General features: G+C 36.6%; 2 protein-coding genes across 2 annotated transcripts; both read left to right on the forward strand.

Moving 5' to 3' along the window:
* Nucleotides 1-1468: 1468 nt before the first annotated feature.
* LOC142165238 (uncharacterized) lies at nt 1469-1843 on the forward strand. Its single transcript, XM_075223836.1, has one exon. The coding sequence runs from the start codon at nt 1469-1471 to the stop codon at nt 1841-1843; it is 375 nt and encodes a 124-aa protein (XP_075079937.1).
* A 9290-nt stretch (nt 1844-11133) lies between these two features.
* Nucleotides 11134-17502, forward strand: LOC107797620 (SEC14 cytosolic factor-like). The gene is made up of 11 exons (XM_075223109.1): nt 11134-11531; nt 11624-11652; nt 12717-12800; nt 12902-12955; nt 13463-13540; nt 13677-13730; nt 13891-13950; nt 14035-14130; nt 16242-16343; nt 16423-16503; nt 16785-17502. Exons 1-11 carry the CDS (start codon nt 11477-11479, stop codon nt 17103-17105), a joined length of 1014 nt encoding a protein of 337 aa, XP_075079210.1. The 5' UTR covers nt 11134-11476; the 3' UTR covers nt 17106-17502.
* The last annotated feature ends 16 nt before the right edge of the window (nt 17503-17518 follow it).

Raw genomic sequence — 17518 nt, forward strand, 5'->3', positions numbered from 1 at the left:
CTAACCTGTTATGTAAATTGCTTGAAAAAGATCACCCTTTTATGTTTTCTGATGACTGTAGGGTAGATTTCGAGGAATTGAAGAAGAGGTTGGTGACTGCACTTATCATAGTTGCACCCCACTGAGAGCAATCATTTGAGCTGATATGTAATGCAAGCGACTATGTTGTGGGAGCAATTCTTGGGTAGCGAAAAGATAAAGTCATGCATCCAATCTACTATGCAAGTAGAACCTTGAGTGGTGCCCAACTAAATTACATAGTGATTGAGAAGGAGATGCTAGCAGTGTTGTTCGCATTTGACAAATTCAGGTCATACCTGATAGGCTCGAAGGTAATTGTTTATACTGACCATGCTACTCTCAAGTACCTAATTGAGAAGAAGGAGTCAAAGTCGCTCTTGATTCGATGGGTGCTACTGCTGCAAGAATTTGACTTAGAACCAAGTGGTTGATCACTTGTCTAAGCTGGAAGGAGCAGAGAAGAAGGTTGAGGTGGAAGAGATTGTGGAAACTTTCCTGAATGAACAACTGTTGACCACGAACCTTGAGGTAGTGCCATGGTGTGCAAATATTGCAAACTACCTGGAAATCGGTATTGTTCCCTATGACCTTTCCTCTGTCCAAAATAAAAAGTTCTTTCGTGACTGTCGCATGTATTATTGGGATGAGCCTTATCTGTTCAGGATTTTGTTGATAACATGATCTAGATATGTATCCCTGAGATAGACCAATCTCTATTTTGCAGGCTTGTCACGCATCCCCATATGGTAGCCATTTCGGGGGAGTACGGACAGCTGTGAAGGTGTTGGAGTCAGGATTTTACTAGCCGACATTGTTCAAAGATGCATACTTCTGGGTTAAGGGCTGTGATGAATACCAACAAATCGGAAATACTTCCCACAGACATGAGATGCCAATGAACCTAATTCAGGAGGTACAAGTGTTTGATGTATGGGGAATCGATTTCATGGGGCCTTTTGTCAGCTCATATGGTAACAAGTACATACTCATAGCTGTGGACTATGTGTCAAAATGGGTGGAAGTTATAGCACTCCCTACAAATGATGCAAAGGGAGTCATTGGTTTCCTGAGAAAGAATATATTCACCCGATTTGGCACTCCAAGGGCAATAATCAGTGATGGAAGCACTCACTTCTGCAACCGAGCCTTCGCAAAGTTGTTAGAAAAATATGGTGTTCGCCATAACGTTGCCAGCCCATATCACCCACAAATGAGTGTGCAAGTGGAGGTTTCGAACATAGAGATAAAGAGTGTTTTGACAAAGACCGTGAATTCTAGAAGAACGGATTGGGCAAGAAAGTTAGATGATGCACTCTAGGCCTATCGTACCGCTTTCAAAACTTCAATTGGCATGTCGCCGTATAAATTGGTGTTTGGTAAGGCATGTCACTTACCCGTAGAGTTGGAACATAGAGCCTTGTGGGTATTGAGGCAACTGAATCTCGATATGGAGGTTGTGGGTACAAGTAGAGTCATAGAGTTGCATGAGCTTGATGAGTTTCACTACCATGCTTTTGAGAGCACAAGACTATACAAGGAGAGAATAAAGATGATGCATGACAAAAATATTCTTGAGTGGAGCTTTAAACCTGGAGATATGATATTGCTATACAATTCAAGATTGAGGTTGTTTCCGGGCAAGTTGAAGTCAAGATGGTCAGGACCATATCATGTAGTAGAGATGCATTCAACTAGAGCCGTCGAGATCACATCGGAAGATGGCTCTCGCAAGTTCAAAGTTAATGGGCAAAGGCTTAAACATTATCAAGGCATGGTTGAGGAAGATAAAATTATCTCAACCTTGCACTTGAAAGATCCTTGATAAGGGATAGCCCGACTTGTTCCACGACGTTAAATCAGGCGCTTCTTGGGAGGCAACCCATGGTTTTGTTGTAATTCATCATGCCGCGACGTTAAATCAAGCACTTCTTTGGAGGCAACCCAATTTTTGTTGTTGTGTTTTTCTTTATTTTTCATGTTTGATTTTGAATTGTGGAAGTATTGGCAAGTTTATCAATGTTGCAGGGATGAAATTGTACGGTTTGGAATGACTCGGGGTGAAGAAATCAATTTGAAGAGGGTCCAAAAGTAGCTCAAGTTGAAAAGACGGAAAAAAATCAAACGTGCTCGGCCGCACATATGGCCGCGCATTTTTAGAATTTACTGCCACACTTGCGCTATCGCACACTGACCGCGCACCGGGCGACGTTTGTAGGGTATTTAATTAGTTATTTTATTTTGTTTTTTTTTCTTCTTTATTTTTTCCTTTTTTTAAAATACCCCCTGCTAACCTAAAAAAAACCCGATTCCCCCATCTCTTAACCTAAAATCCCAAACCCTCTCTCTTATTCTATACCAACATTGGTTAGGTACGACATTGGTATATTTGTGGTTGAATTGGGGTTATAAAATTATTATCTGGGAGTTCGGGTGAACTGTGCACATCACATGCTTGTATAAATGCCACAATGAGTTTGAGAATGTAATTTTGTGACCAAGTGTGCTGGTGAAGTCTGAGTCACCACTCTTGGTTCACATATCGTGTATTTTGCTGATAGTGGTATTTGTTTCAGGTAGTATGACACCATCCAAGAAACGAAGAACCAGGGGTGCCTCCTCCAGTGGTCATGCAGGCTCATCCCGGCTGCGAGCTTTGGCCAATGCTCGCCAGTATGATAGTACCAAGTCTGTATCCAGTGTAGCCCAGGAATGTTTTGGTCATAAGGCCTCCCAAAAACCCATACCGGAGAGGGAAATTGATATAGGGTCCCTCTTTGTCCCAATATGTATCGTGAATTGGTCCGGCGTAGGCTGGGTATCTTGTTTGAAGAACTAGACGAAGCCAATTTAATGATTGTTCGGGAGTTTTACGAAAACTGCTCGAAATATGTGAACCATGTCTACACGGTATGAAAGAAGAGTGTGGACGCATCCATAGAGGCCATTCGGAGGGCTTACCGGTTGCCAGTGTTTGGGGAAGATCCTGAAGCGGAGGACTACTATGACACCTATGGCAGAGTACCAATCTCGTGGGAGTTGTTTTTTAGAACAATATTTGTGCCCAACAAGGAAGTAGTGTGGATTACGCCGGGGCGGAAGTTTCATTCGGCATTGCTCACCTTTGAAGGGAAACGTTGGCTCTACGTTATCAATAGTCGTCTGCTGCCTTCTTCCAATACCACTAAAGTGAATGGTCCTCGCGCTGCACTGATCTGGTGTTGTATCAACGGCCATGATTTTGATGTGGCTAAGGTTATTCACGACGAAATGTTCATTTGTTGTTTGGTGCAAAGGTATGGGTTCTTCTTTCCATCCTTAATCACTAGATTATGTCGTGCATCACGTGTACCCAAAAATAGGGACTTGGATGGGAAAGTTTAAAAAAAATAGAAGTTCTAGGCTGATAAAATGGTAATAGGGAAGGATCCTGTTGCACCTGTTGAGGCAAGTAGCAATGAGTCTGATGCTCCAGAAGAGGGTAATGAAGGTCAAGCTGCGGTTGTGGCTGCTTCACCCCCGCACGAGCAGGTTGTTGAGGGAACCTCAGTTGTCAGATGGGACACGAGAATGACGGCCTTAAAGCAGGAAATGGCAGGGATGCGTACTTCTGTCACGGACTTGAGAGCTCGGGTGGATGCCCTTCCTACCCAAAATGCTAAATCTGAGAGGAAGGTCCTCGCATGGCTGCGTGTGCTTGGCAGGCTTGCCATCTCGATCCCGGCACTATCTCCGACTAGGACTGACTCTATCAGGGAAGTTTCCTTTACCTTACATTTTTCTTTGTGTGACATGACATGCCACCATTTAAAGTGTAAGGTGGGGGATATGTTATATATATATATATATAGATAGATAGATAGATAGATAGATAGATAGATTAGTGTTAGTTTCTTTGGTTAGTTTAAGTAGTAAAAAAGAAGAAAAAAACTCAAAAGTTTCAACTTTTCTCGACGATGGATATTATTCAACGAGTTTCTTGAAAGATTAAAGTCGAAAGAAAAAGATAAAAAGATTTTCTTTTGTTGGTAGTGTATCAATTCCCTCTTAGTTTTTCTTTGGGTCGCGGTTCTTTTCCAAGGATTTCGTTTGAACCGGGTGTAATCAGTTTTATTTTTTTTGAAGTGGAACCCTTGGTCTATGGGATGAAATGAAAACAAGGTCTCTTAACTTCGTTATGCCTTGAGAAAAGCGAGTGCTTTAGTGTGACGCTTAGGCTCAGTTGTTGACTCTCATATAAGTGCCTTAAATTGTATGTTCTTAACTTGGATTAAGTGCTTTGACTAGAGTGTTGTTGATGATCCAATCTTGAGTGAGTCATGTGCCATGTGCTTGTGAGGTTTGTTGTATTCTATGCATTACATTTGATGTCTAGAACTTGCTCCGTGTGTTTACAAAGTGAAATAGTAATTTGTTCTGTCTTAGAAGTGATATAGGCGTTTCTTTGTTGAGCCAATGATATGCTTTTACCTCCTAATTGTTATGTATCTTAGTTAACCCCCTTTGAGCCTGTAATCATGTTTCTACAACCACATTACAAGCCTTACACATTTGTTTTAATTAACCATATATTTGAACCTTTTCACCTCTCATGAACACTTGAATTGTTATGAACTTTGTAAAAGTTAAAGTGTGGGGTAGTTGGTTTGGCTTTTAAGTGGAACTAATGAAATAAGGAGAAAGGTGCACTGTTTTGAAAAAGTAAGAGCCACTTGAATTGAAAAAGAAATAAAAGGAAAAAAATAATTGTATTGTTGTGAAAAAAATATTCCTTGATAAGTGCTGACTCTAGATGAAAAGGTGCTTAAATAATTGAGAGTTAATGTATATTTAATTGAAGGGGGAGTATGATTTGACATAAGTGTGGGGTTTCAACTGCTAAAGTGTATGTATTAAAGTGATTAGGGAGGCCTCCTTTTTCCGTCCCCCACGAGGGGCGTAGGAGTTTTTCCAATTAAAGGACAATCGGAACGGGATTTATTTATTTATTTCAGAGTCGCCACTTGGGAGATTTAGGGTGTCCCAAGTCACCAATTTAATCCCGAATCGAGGAAAAGAATGACTCTGTATTACAGTCCGCAAACCAGAAATCCGGATAAGGAATTCTGTTAACCCGAGAGAAGGTGTTACTCAAGTTAATTGCCACGTCCCATATATAAACCCCTCATCACACCCCGCGCCCCCTATCCGAACCCCCCCTTTTCCATCGTCTCTCTCAAGAGACTAACCTAACACCCCTTGCCAAACCCTAGAGCCGCCCTTCCATGCCCTCACCATAAACCCGGTGGCAACGATGCCGGTGACCACCAAATTAACACCCCTAGTGCACCTAGACCCCCTGGACACGGATCTGCAAACCGTTGGGTTCGAATCAACCTACACCGTCTTGAATCTTCTTCTGAAGATTCGAGCCAAACCCTGATCTACACCAACCCACCCCAGATTCACACTAGTCATTACCCTGCCCTCACTCGTGACCAAACCAACTACCGGGTTGGACCTTCTCAACTCCACGGGAGCAAAACACCGTCCCGACCGAGTCAGCCCCTGCGCCTCACAACTATCCTCCTCCACTTGCTTTCCCTTATATATTACCACTGCCTTTTCATACTTCCAAGGCACGGCCTTGCTATCAATCATTGGCAATTGGACTACCGGCTTTATGATGGTCGGTTCACCATTAATTCCTAGATGCCTGCAACATGTTTTTTTTTTTTGTATTTTTAACTAATTTAAAAATAAACATGCGCAGACAAAAATGCGAACAATACACGAAAAATAACACAAAACTCACAACAATTGCAAACAAACAAAAATTGTTTTATATTTTTTTTTTTTGGAATTTTGGGAGTAATTCTTATATAGGGCAAAAATCACGTGCTTACAAGGTGTAGTCACTCTTATATCTAAATGTATCCTACCTTTCCCACGGCCTACATTACAACTAGTTAAAAGTCCTACTTGATCCTTGACTGAATGAACTCAATTAGTAGAGTAGTACACTACGGGCAAGCCAATGGTGCATCTTTTGTGGCAAATGAATGTCGTTTCTGAGAGCGAGTGAATTCTGTCTATCTTGGAGTTCCTAATTGTTCTTGAATTTTATTGATTGTGAAACTATTTTCTTTGTTGTGGGAGGGTACTTGATTTATGAAGGAAAGGTAATTCTTGACATCTGTGTTAGAGTAAGTGAGTAAGTTGTGAATAATACATGGTGCTTGTGAGCCAAATCTTGAGGTGAAGATGTTACACTTCTGTGTTTAGACTAGTTGAAATATTTTTGGTGTGATGAGTTAGGAAAGTCGTTTAGTGAGGTTGTGTCCATGTAAAGTGTAGTTTGATTGCTCGAGGATGAGCAATGGTTTAAGTGTGGGGTATTGATAGTAGGCTATAACTATGTATTTTGATCATTATTTGCACTCTAAATTGGCTGCACTTTACTGATGCTTAAGCGTTAAATGGTAGTAAATTGCTCTGATTGAGTATTTTATGTTTTGCAGAAGCAATTCCGGGCTACAATGAGGTTAAGGAGGTTTTGAGCTAATATGGAGCTTTGAAGGTCAAGTAAAAGCTTATGGAGTAAATTGGGAGTTCGTTCGAAGATCGAAGGAGGTTAGCGCACTTAAAAAGAAGAACGAAGAAGAGTGCAAAAAATTGCCCAAGTGCGCGGCCGCGCAAGTCAGCAAAAACTAGCCAAAGTGCGCGGCCGGATGCGCTGTCACCTGCCCAGGTGCGCGGCCGCGCACGTCCTTCCGAGAAAAATTATTCCAGGACTAAGATTGTAATTTCAAAGGTGACTTTCCTTGACCTATATGAATCCTAGCTCGCTCAAAAAGAGGGTATCTTGGTTTTTAGAAGACTTTCAAGGCAAGAATAGGCAAGGACCAAGACGGAAGATTCGGAAACGAGTTTTTATCTTTCTTCTTCCCCTTTTTATCACTGATTATGAAATCTTATATTGTGATTGTAAAAACAATTATAATTAGAGAAACTCTTTATTCTAGAGTTTGATGGAACCTCTTGGAGGATGAATTTTTGTTGCGTTTAATATAAATTTGCCATTGAATTTTCTCTACTTGTTCAACTAAGTAATTCTTGTGGTTGATTGAAGGGCCCTCAATCAGCTATGCCTATTTAATGTGTATTACTTGGAAAAAGGTACATATTTAGGGAGTTGTTGAACAACACCACTCCTAACGTATGTGAGGGATCAATATGAAGGGTTTAAAGGTGGGATTAGGAATAACGAAACCTTGGTGCGATCTTAGTGAGTGGTAAAACTAAAGCTAGCTAGCGTAGTTCAGAAGAATATGTTTAGTAGATTGTTGTATTTGCTCGGAAGAGAATTACGACACCTAAAGTGCTCATGATCGGTAGAGAGTATCTAGGTGAATTTATAGGAGACGTAACAGAGAGGATTCCGATAAGAGGGGAAATTGTAACCCTAGACTTGTCTAATCTTGTTTACAACATTTGCTTTGTTAGTAGTAAATTTACAGATCTTTAATTACCTTGTTATTAGTTAGTAAACACTCAATTCATTATTCAATATTTTTGGAAGTTGATTACTTGGATTCTTGCGAAACTAAAAGTTGTGATTAATACTTTAATTCCCTGTGGAATTCGATTCCGGACTTGTAAACCGGATTATATTTGCTACGACCGTTTAATTCTTTTTATAAGACATAATTGGGCGTGATCACTTACTTTGAAAAAAAATTCTAGATTCAATAAAAAGTGATCTATCTGTGAATATTATTAGTTAAAGAAGACCAAATTTGTTAAGGATCGTGTCCTTTTCTTCACTTGGGACTATACATGCCTTTTTTTTTTACTTAACCTTAGTTAATTAAATTAAGATTAAATGAGAATCCCATGCTAATATAACCTACAATCCCCTAAATTTTAAAGAATATGCTGCTTTAATTAATTATTGTCCTAATTGCGCTGCTGCATCTCGCCAAGGTGCATTTAATGGCTAGTAATTATTCGTTGACAATCTCTTAAAGTAAATTAATTGGAACAGTTGTAGAGAGGCTTTGGAATGATATTCCTTTTTTTTTTTTTGATAAACTAGAAAAAATAAATAAAGCTCAATAATAAAGTCTAGCACCAACGCTTAACATTTTTTTTTAAAGGAGAAATGGGGAAAACAATTACAAAGTGGGGAATAGAACCTTTAACAACAAGATGAAAATTCATGTAGCCTATTTAATATTATTTCCTTATTATTAAGTTGTTTCCGGAAAAATTATCACATCTTCATATTTGAAAATAATTTAATACTTGATAAATATTTTTTTAAAATATTAATATTTTAATATTTAGCTTTTCATTTAATCATTTTATAGTTATAAGAATCTCCCATGAAATATATATTTAAGAAGATAAGTTCCGAATTTGTTTAACTTAAATTTCGTGCTCAAGCAAACTATATAAATTGAAGTGGTAGTACTAGCACCAGTCCTTTTTCTTTTTCCATTGAATTGAAAAGGGATTATTGATAAACAATGGGAATCTCTTTCCTCAAGATATGGTAAACACAAATGGGAAAGGAACACTTGTATAATTATATTGCAAAATTGTTATATTTCATCAAAAGATAACTGTAAAGAGAGACTTGTTCAATTAAAAACAAATGATTTCAAATATTTATTGGAAAATCCTTACTTGAAAAAACAATATATCACTGTTAAAGGTCATTAATTGTATATACAACTAGTGATGGACTAACTGCTAAAGCTCTTCAACTCAATAGTTTACTTTCAAATCCCTTTTTAATTGTTAGATATAGCATTTCCATTGACTTATTTTCACGGGGGGTTTTCAAAATTTTTGTTTTGACAAATTGTCATTATGCTCTAACTTTCATTCAATAAATCAATCGACTATACTACAATCTCAAATTAATTATTATAAAAATCATATGTGCCTTCTCTATTAAAAGCACTTAGATTACTCACCATGGTTGGGTATTGTTATATTTATTCTTAATCTAGTGTAACCTTCTTTTTTTTTACGAGAAACTTTCGGAAACCACTATGTTTTAGTGGTTATTAGCTAGTTGTAGCTAGCATTTACTATATTATTTTTTATAGCTATATTTTCAGATTTTTTAGAGTGTATTCAGTGTATTTAAGCTATTGTATTCATGAATACAATAGCATTTCTAGGCATGAAACATGGGATTACAGCTAGACAGCTTTTTGTATTCGAGTGTATTTGACTGTATTCATGACGTAAAATATGGGATTACAGCTGGACAGATTATTGTATTCGGCTGTATTCACGGCGTGAAACAGGGGATTACACTATTTTTAAACGAAAAGTGAATCAATTAACATAATAGACTCCTAATATAACTCAATAATCTCAATTATAAATCTGAATACATAAATACATCTGAATATATAAATTATATTAATTAAAAAAAATATGAATACATTCATGGAATATAGCGAGACAGTGAATACAATGAAATACATGGAACACAACGAGATACATTGAAATACAATGAAAAAAAGGCAATGAATACAATGAAATACATGGAACACAACGAGATACATTGAAAAAAAGACAATGAAATATATAGAATACAACGAGATACATTGAAATATAATAAAAAACCGGTAACAAACTCTACAAGTTGCTCAGCTCCAAAACTTTGAATAAAGTGAGATACATTAAAATACAATGAAAAAAGGTAACATACTCTACAAGTTGCTCAGCACCAAAACTCTGTCGTCTTTGTTCTAGAATAACCCTAATATCCTCTCGTCGATAGCAGATTTCGAAATTAACACAGCGAGATGCTATTGTCGGCGGCTATAGTGCAGAAACAGTTTTAGGGGTTCATGATTTTTATTTGAATTGTTGGTTGGTGAATTAAGAAAAACGAAAGAGAAGAAAAAAAAGAGGGTACAGATGGATCGGTTACGGCGGAAAAGCCGTGGAAAGCTCGATCTAGTAATCAGTAAGAATTTCTCAAAAGTTTGTTTTTCTAATCAACAAAACAAACAATTGAAGAGAGAGGGTGGAGAAATAGATGACATCGTATTTTATGAGAGAGAGAGCAGCGTATTTTATGGCTTTAGGATAGAAGGTGACCATAAATAGAAATTTGGCTATAAAAATTAAAAAGTAGTTATGAAATATAATTTTTTAAAATGGTATTTATTTAAAATAAATAAGGTATCAACCTTTGCTATAGGATGTAAAAATTCTTTTTTTATTTGGATGTAAAATCGATTATGTATTGGACTTTCATAGGCGAAGTTATTTTTTAGTTTAACTATTTGATTTTATTCACTGGCAATCTCTTACGGCAAATTTGTATTTACATCGGATATTGACCCCATTAAAGGACAGTTTTTGGACCGGCCATTCAAAAATAGCCAACGTTTGTAAAGTCATTGAAAAATAGCCACTATTTTGCTACAACACGGAAAGTTTCAGCATAATATACCGGAGATCGGTGCACCTGTGTATGAACTTTCAGCATAACTCCAACACTCGGAAAGTTTCAGTATATTATGCTGGAACTCCAACATATAGAAAGTTCAAGCATAATATACTAGAGATTGGAGCACATGTGTATAAACTTCCAGCATATTATGTTGGACCGGTATATTATACTGGAACTCCAGTATACTTATGTTGGAACTCCAGTATAATATACTGAAGTTTATACTGGAGTTTCAGCATAAGTATACAGGATTTCCAACATAATATACTGGAGTTTCATTATATTATACTGAAATTTTAATATATTATACTAGAATTTCAGTATATTATACTGGAGTATTTTTCAGATTTTGAACAGTATTTTCGTAAAACATAAATAAGTGGTATAAAACAATAGGCGGGGTTAGTGATCTGTAAAACATAAATAAATAGGTATAAAACAATAGAAACTTTATTGGTTGAGTTTAAAACTAAAATTAGTGGTAGCTTTAATAACTATAAATAGAAACAAAACAAAAGAGTGGCCACAGAAAATAAGTTAAAAACAGTATATGCTGCAGTGCCTAATATTCCTAAGAAAAACGATAATAACTATTCTACAAAATTATTCCGTCAATCAAGTTTATAAAAATAAAAGAACCTCGTGACGGTAATCACGCTACTAGTACTATTTTAGCTTAAGCTTTAATAAGGGATCACGTATTATATTAAGTACAGTAATTATTTAAATTGTGTTGCCCAATTTAAGAAGATCTGACAATGAAGCAGCTGCAGCTTCAATTCTTGAGCCACTACTGTCCTAGGAGGGAAGAGGGTGCAAACTCAGAACAAACACAAATAAAGGAAAAGTAAAAAGAAGGCTCTTATTTTCACACCATTCTTTGCCAGGAAAACACACACACACACACACCTAGTCCAATAGTCCATAGATTCAGACCCAGAACCCAAAAAAAAAAAGACAAGTTTTTTGAGGTTTTTTTGAGTAAATTCAAGAATGGTGTTGGTAACTGAAGAAGTGATCAAGCAGTTGCAAACCTTAATGGATGAAAGTTAGTTTCTTTTACTACATTTCTTTGACTTTGGATCTCTGAAGACTTAACATTCCTTTTTTTTTTTTTTTAACTCAATTATCTATTTGCAGTTGCTGAGCCACTTCAGAAGACTTACCAGGTTTTGCTTCTAATTTCAACTTTCAAGATTTTGCTAATTTATGATTTGAGAATGTTATGATTTGATCTGGCTAATTCTTGATGTTGGTTTATTATATTATGTCCATAAATCTCATTTTCTGAATCTTGGTTAGTTAATGCCAAGTCAAATACTAGTTTCTATGTTTCTTGCATTTTCAACTTAAGAAATTCTAGTTTTGGTTTGTTGCCCAAATTGCAACCGATTTGCTTTTATTTTCTTTTTGGTGGTGGGCTAATTATGAATTAGGATGCAATGACTTAGATGGGTTTTTGCATATTAACAGCTTAACATGATAAGATAAAGTATTCACGGAGATAAATGTTCAAATTTATCAAAGCTTGCATCTTGATGCAGAATCTGAAGTCACCTAAATGAAAATTGGTCAAAATATGCAGCTACAATTTAATTTATTGTTTGAGAAAAAAAAAAGACATCCTTGTTCCTATTTATGTACGTATACAGTATGCAGTTGGAGATTGTTTAGCCTAGTTAAACAGCAGGCTATCACCAAAGACTTATATCTGTAACTAAAGGTCAACTTGATGGCACCAGTCGCTAATTAAAGTTTTGGGCCAAAGATTGGTCCTTTACTCTCTTATTGTGGTGGGCAATCTTTTTGGTTATCTGAGACTTCAAAAAATTTGGCATGCATATGGGACTTTCGTCTGATTCTTCATTATCAACTCTCTGGGAGTGACCGGTATTTCTCTTTTTTTTTTTTTTTTTAAAAATTATAAATTATTTGGCTAAAGAAAGTTATAATCTCACATAGCAGAACTGCAGAAGGGGTTTAATTACTATTTTAGAGAAAGGTGATCGATCATCAAAATACTCTTACAAAAATATAAGTCTTACACATCTGGCATATTATTGAACTGGCCTAACAAAATAAGATGAGCTAAGCATTTTGGCATGTGCAATAGTTTGATAGTGAGGGGAAAGTTGGCTATCATTTCGTTGCCAATGGTAATTATAGGTTTGAGGAACAAAAATGGATCACTCTGTAGTGACCATACTAATATGAGGTCTCACAATTTTTGCAGAATGTACATCAGGGGTACCGAACCGAGACACTGGTGAGGTTTCTCAAAGCTAGGGATGGCAGTGTCTCTAAAGCACACAAGATGGTAGGTGCATACAGTTTTCATTCACATTTGAAGCTAAATATTTCTTCAGGATGAATATTTTCATCTGGAGAAATCTTCTAATTGTAATCAGCACTTTGCAGCTTGTTGACTGTTTAAATTGGAGGATAGACAACGAGATTGATCAGATACTTGCAGTAAGTTTTCTCTTATCATAGCATAGGTGTTCTCTACGTTCATGAGAGTGTCATAATTTTGAGTTTCTTAAAAGTCCACTTCCATTTTCTGTTCATTGCAGATTCTGTTGTGTTACTTTTTCTTTTTGCTTTTCCCAACTATTCTCTGGGATATACTTAGATGTTAAAATCATAATGAATTGTCAGCTTGTATTGACCAGATCCAATGGCTACATTATGCAATATAATCTGCTTCGATCATGAAGATATCTACCTTTAGCTCTAATTCTACTGCATCACATATACAACAGATCTGCATAGTCGAAAGTTCCGATCTCAGGGTCCAAATGGGAAAAGGAATAATATTCTTTTGAAAAAGCGACAAACAAACCTTAAAAAACCTCAGTTAAACACAGAACTGTAATATTTGAATGAAACACGTTCAGTTAGTCTCAAATAATAAAGAAGTGAAGGCTAAGTTGGTTCTGACTGTACTATTTGGCTGATATTTGTCATTTATTGTTGCAGAAGCCAATATTACCCACTGATTTGTACAGAGCAGTGAGGGACACTCAGCTTGTGGGGATGTCTGGATATTCAAGAGACGTAATACTTTGATTTGAATATATATAAATTTTCATCGATTAGCTCTCTTCTCATTTGGGTTATGCAACTAGTTCCCGTTGTGGTTGTCCAATAAAATTCTCATTGTGTGGTTTCTACTTGGTTTTATTCTGTACAGGGTCTTCCTGTCGTAGCTGTTGGTGTAGGGCTCAGCACATATGACAAAGCGTCGGTAAGGGTCATATTTTTTATGTTTCAGCCCTGTTAAGGTGTCAACCTTCAACAGTGTCAGTTCAGCAAAAGCATAAAAATCAGCTGTTCAAACATTTTACCATTTGTCTACAATAGATGGCATTGAAATTGTACTGACATATTTCTTTTCTCCATTTTAGATTCACTACTATATTCAGTCACATATCCAAATGAATGAATACCGTGACCGTGTAATATTGGTATGTCCTCTATGTTGGTTTATTCAGATACGAGATAAATACAACAAGAATAGCAATGTAGACTGACTGTTGTTCATGTTATAGCCTTCTGCATCAAAGAAATTTGGGCGGTATATTGGGACCTGTATAAAGGTTTTGGACATGACTGGTCTAAAGTTTTCTGCACTGAACCAAATTAAGGTATCTTTAATTTGTTTGACATTGTAAATATATTTCATTGAGACTTCCTACCAAATACCTGCTATGTTATTTTCCTTCTCACCGCTTTACTCGGCAACCTCATTATTCTGCTTAAAATTTTCATTTGAGGCTATCTGAACTTTAAAATTGAGTAAAGAGTAATGAGAGTGGGAAATACAAGGAAAAATAGGATGGAAGTAAAAGAAAATCCTGTCCAGCAGAGATCACACTGAAATAAACTGTCAGAACGTCTTGGTTTTGAAGTTGTTGTTTTATAGTGGTATCATCTTTTTCTAGTCAAAACTCCTCCTGGATATATTGATTAACTTATTTCTGCATTCGTCGTCCACATTGCTATTTCTTGTTAAGTTTGATAAGACGTTCAATTTTCTCTCTTTCTCCAAATGAAGATTAAGTTCAAGTTTCAGGGGTAAATATACTCTTCTGAGTGCATTAGTTCATTTGCTAAATATTGCTATTCACAAAATTTTAACTTCTGAAAAAGAAAATTGTAATCATCAAATACTCAAATGACCTAAAAACCATATATAATAGAACATCAAGAAAAGTGTTTTGTGGGTGCTTGAGAAAGAAAGGGATTCGCATCAAATACATAATGTTGGAAAGATATGATCGAGGAAACGGTCACAAGTGCAAGACCAATAGGAGGAGGTTATAGAGGACTTCTGGTGAGTTTACACCAGGGAGATACCTTGAACCCACACTTCTTTATTCTTGGATGAGCTATTGAATAGTATGCAGGATGAGGTTTTATAGTGCATGGTATTTGTAGATGATAGTGACATATTGTGTTGATTGACGAGACTAGCTAGAAAGTCAACCTACAGCTGAATATAGAAAAGTATTCTAGAGAATAAGGCTTTTAGGACAAGTAAGGTAAGACAGAATATTTGACGCTACAAGTTTAGTCATTCTAAGAAGAATGTAGGTGAAGTGCGATGTAGGTAATGGGGCCTAAATACGGACAATGCAAATACTTAAAGCTGGGTCTTGTAGGAGAATGGCGTGATAGATGAAAATATAGTATTTAAGTTAAAATTGGATAGCCGAAATGGAGTGTGATGAGATAGGAGGATTTTATGAAACCAGCAACCTTATATGGGAGTGAGTGTCGGGTTTCTAAAGCCCAACAAATCAATAAAATGATTGTCATAGAAATACAAATGTTAAGATAGATATGTGGCCATGCAAAATTAGATAAGACTAGAAATGAGCACTTCTGAGAGTGTGCAAATAGCAAACAGAAGATAAAATGAGAGGTCGCATGAGATGGTGCGACAATAATGATTGAAAGTTCTGGATCAGCTAGCATCCACCTGGATTAATCCACCGGGTGCCTGCTGCCTCCCACCAACACAGGCACTAGATATATCTGCCCACCAAGACTTAGGCAGTGGGTAGAAATAGCTTTTAGTTGAAAAAATGAACTACTTAGGGTGTGTTTGCTATGGAGGAAAATGTTTTCCTCGAAATGAGTAGTTTTATCGCTTATTTTTCCATGTTTGGTTGGTGAGTGGAAAACTTTTTCCGAAAAATATTTTTTAGTGTTTGGTTAGTGAGGAGAAATTTTTTTTATTAGAAAATATATAATTTAAGTAAACACTATGGGGTTAGGGGATGGGAAGGGAGGGGCGAGGGTTTGGGTTGGGTGGTAGGGGGGATGGGGGTTAGGGTGAGGTGGGGATTGGGTGGTGGGGGCGGGAGGCAGGTGGGGGTGGGTGGTGGGTGGGGAATAGGGTGGAGAAGGTTGAAAAATAGTTTTGGACTCTTGGTAGGGAAAATATTTTCCTCCAATTAAAATGAGTTCACGGGGAAAATATTTTCTAAAATATTTAAACCAACCAAACATGGGAAAATTGGAAAACGCTTTCCAGAAAATGTTTTCCTTTCATACCAAACACACCCTTAGTACTGAAATAAAATGGATTAAAATATAATGGAATCACAAATGTGGAGAATTCATATAGCGGACCCGACCAGTTTGGGATGAAGCATTTGATTGATATTGATTATTGAAATGATTTATTCATTATAAAATGGAATATGGTCCTTTGATCTTAAACTTGACATTTTATTTATTCCTCTTGTAGCTCTTAACTGCTATATCTACCATCGATGACTTAAATTATCCTGAGAAGACAGAGACGTATTACATTGTGAATGCTCCATACATTTTTTCAGCATGCTGGAAGGTTAGTGTATAACTTAATACTTAAATTCTTTATGACCTAAATCATTTAACCTAAAGCCTAACTCTATATGAACTTGCAGGTTGTGAGACCTCTTTTACAAGAAAGAACCAAAAAGAAAGTCCAAGTGCTCTCAGGCTCGGGAAAAGATGAACTTTTGAAGGTAAGATGTCTGTTTTTGAGTCAATTACTTTTCAAAGAGATGAACTATTGAAGGTAAGATGTTTTTTGAGTTAATTGCTTTTTATCCCTCGGTTAAGAAGCTTGCTGTTACAGATGAATTATTGTACTATTCTTTGTAGGATCCATTTTTATTCACAGAAAACGAGCACATTAATAATGTTGGGTCACACACCTTCATTTTTAAAGGAATACAAGATTTCTCGTCCAACTAGATTTGTCTCTCGCTTAGAGCACTAAAAAACTCTAGTTCTCAACTTGCAGATAATGGATTATGCATCTCTGCCACATTTTTGTAAAAGAGAAGGCTCGGGTTCATCTAAGCATTCTAGAAATGGTACAAATGATAATTGTTTCTCGTTGGATCATGCCTTTCATCAGCAGCTCTATGATTATATTAAGCAACAAGCTGAAGCATTGGAGGCTGTTGCACCAAGCAAAGAAGGGTCTGTCCATGTGACCTTACCTGAGCCAGATCCAGACGATGCGAAGATTGCTGAAACAATAGAATCTGAATTTCAGAGGATCAGGAAGAAAAACGGAATTTGTCAATCATTTCATGAAATTAAGATCAATGGTGATTGAAGCAGAATGGAAATGAATTTGCATATTGGCTGATTCACAGTAGTATTGGTTATTGCTTATTCTGAATCCGGCTTTTACATGAGGAGAGGATTTAAGTAAGCATTGTAATACTAATGGCTTGCATCATCTCGATGCAGGATTTAGATAGAACCTAAGTTGTAACATGGCATTACTACCTTGGAGTGGACTATATGGATGGTCAAAAATGCTTAAAGAATTCCACGAAGGAATTTTACGCGCATTTTGCTTAATTGATCTGCTTTTTTCTGCTGCTTTCGAGATTCCTGAATCTTCTCAAGATAGAATAAACTTTCTTCTTGTTGAAGGACTGTAAAGGAAGGGGAGAAAAAGCAGAAACTATGATAAAATAAAAATGGCCAGAGGAACTTTTCCTGTCTCTGTGTTCTGTTCAT

Source organism: Nicotiana tabacum, chromosome 10 (genome assembly GCF_000715075.1).
Source record: "Nicotiana tabacum cultivar K326 chromosome 10, ASM71507v2, whole genome shotgun sequence".
NCBI classification, from domain to species: Eukaryota; Viridiplantae; Streptophyta; class Magnoliopsida; order Solanales; family Solanaceae; genus Nicotiana; species Nicotiana tabacum.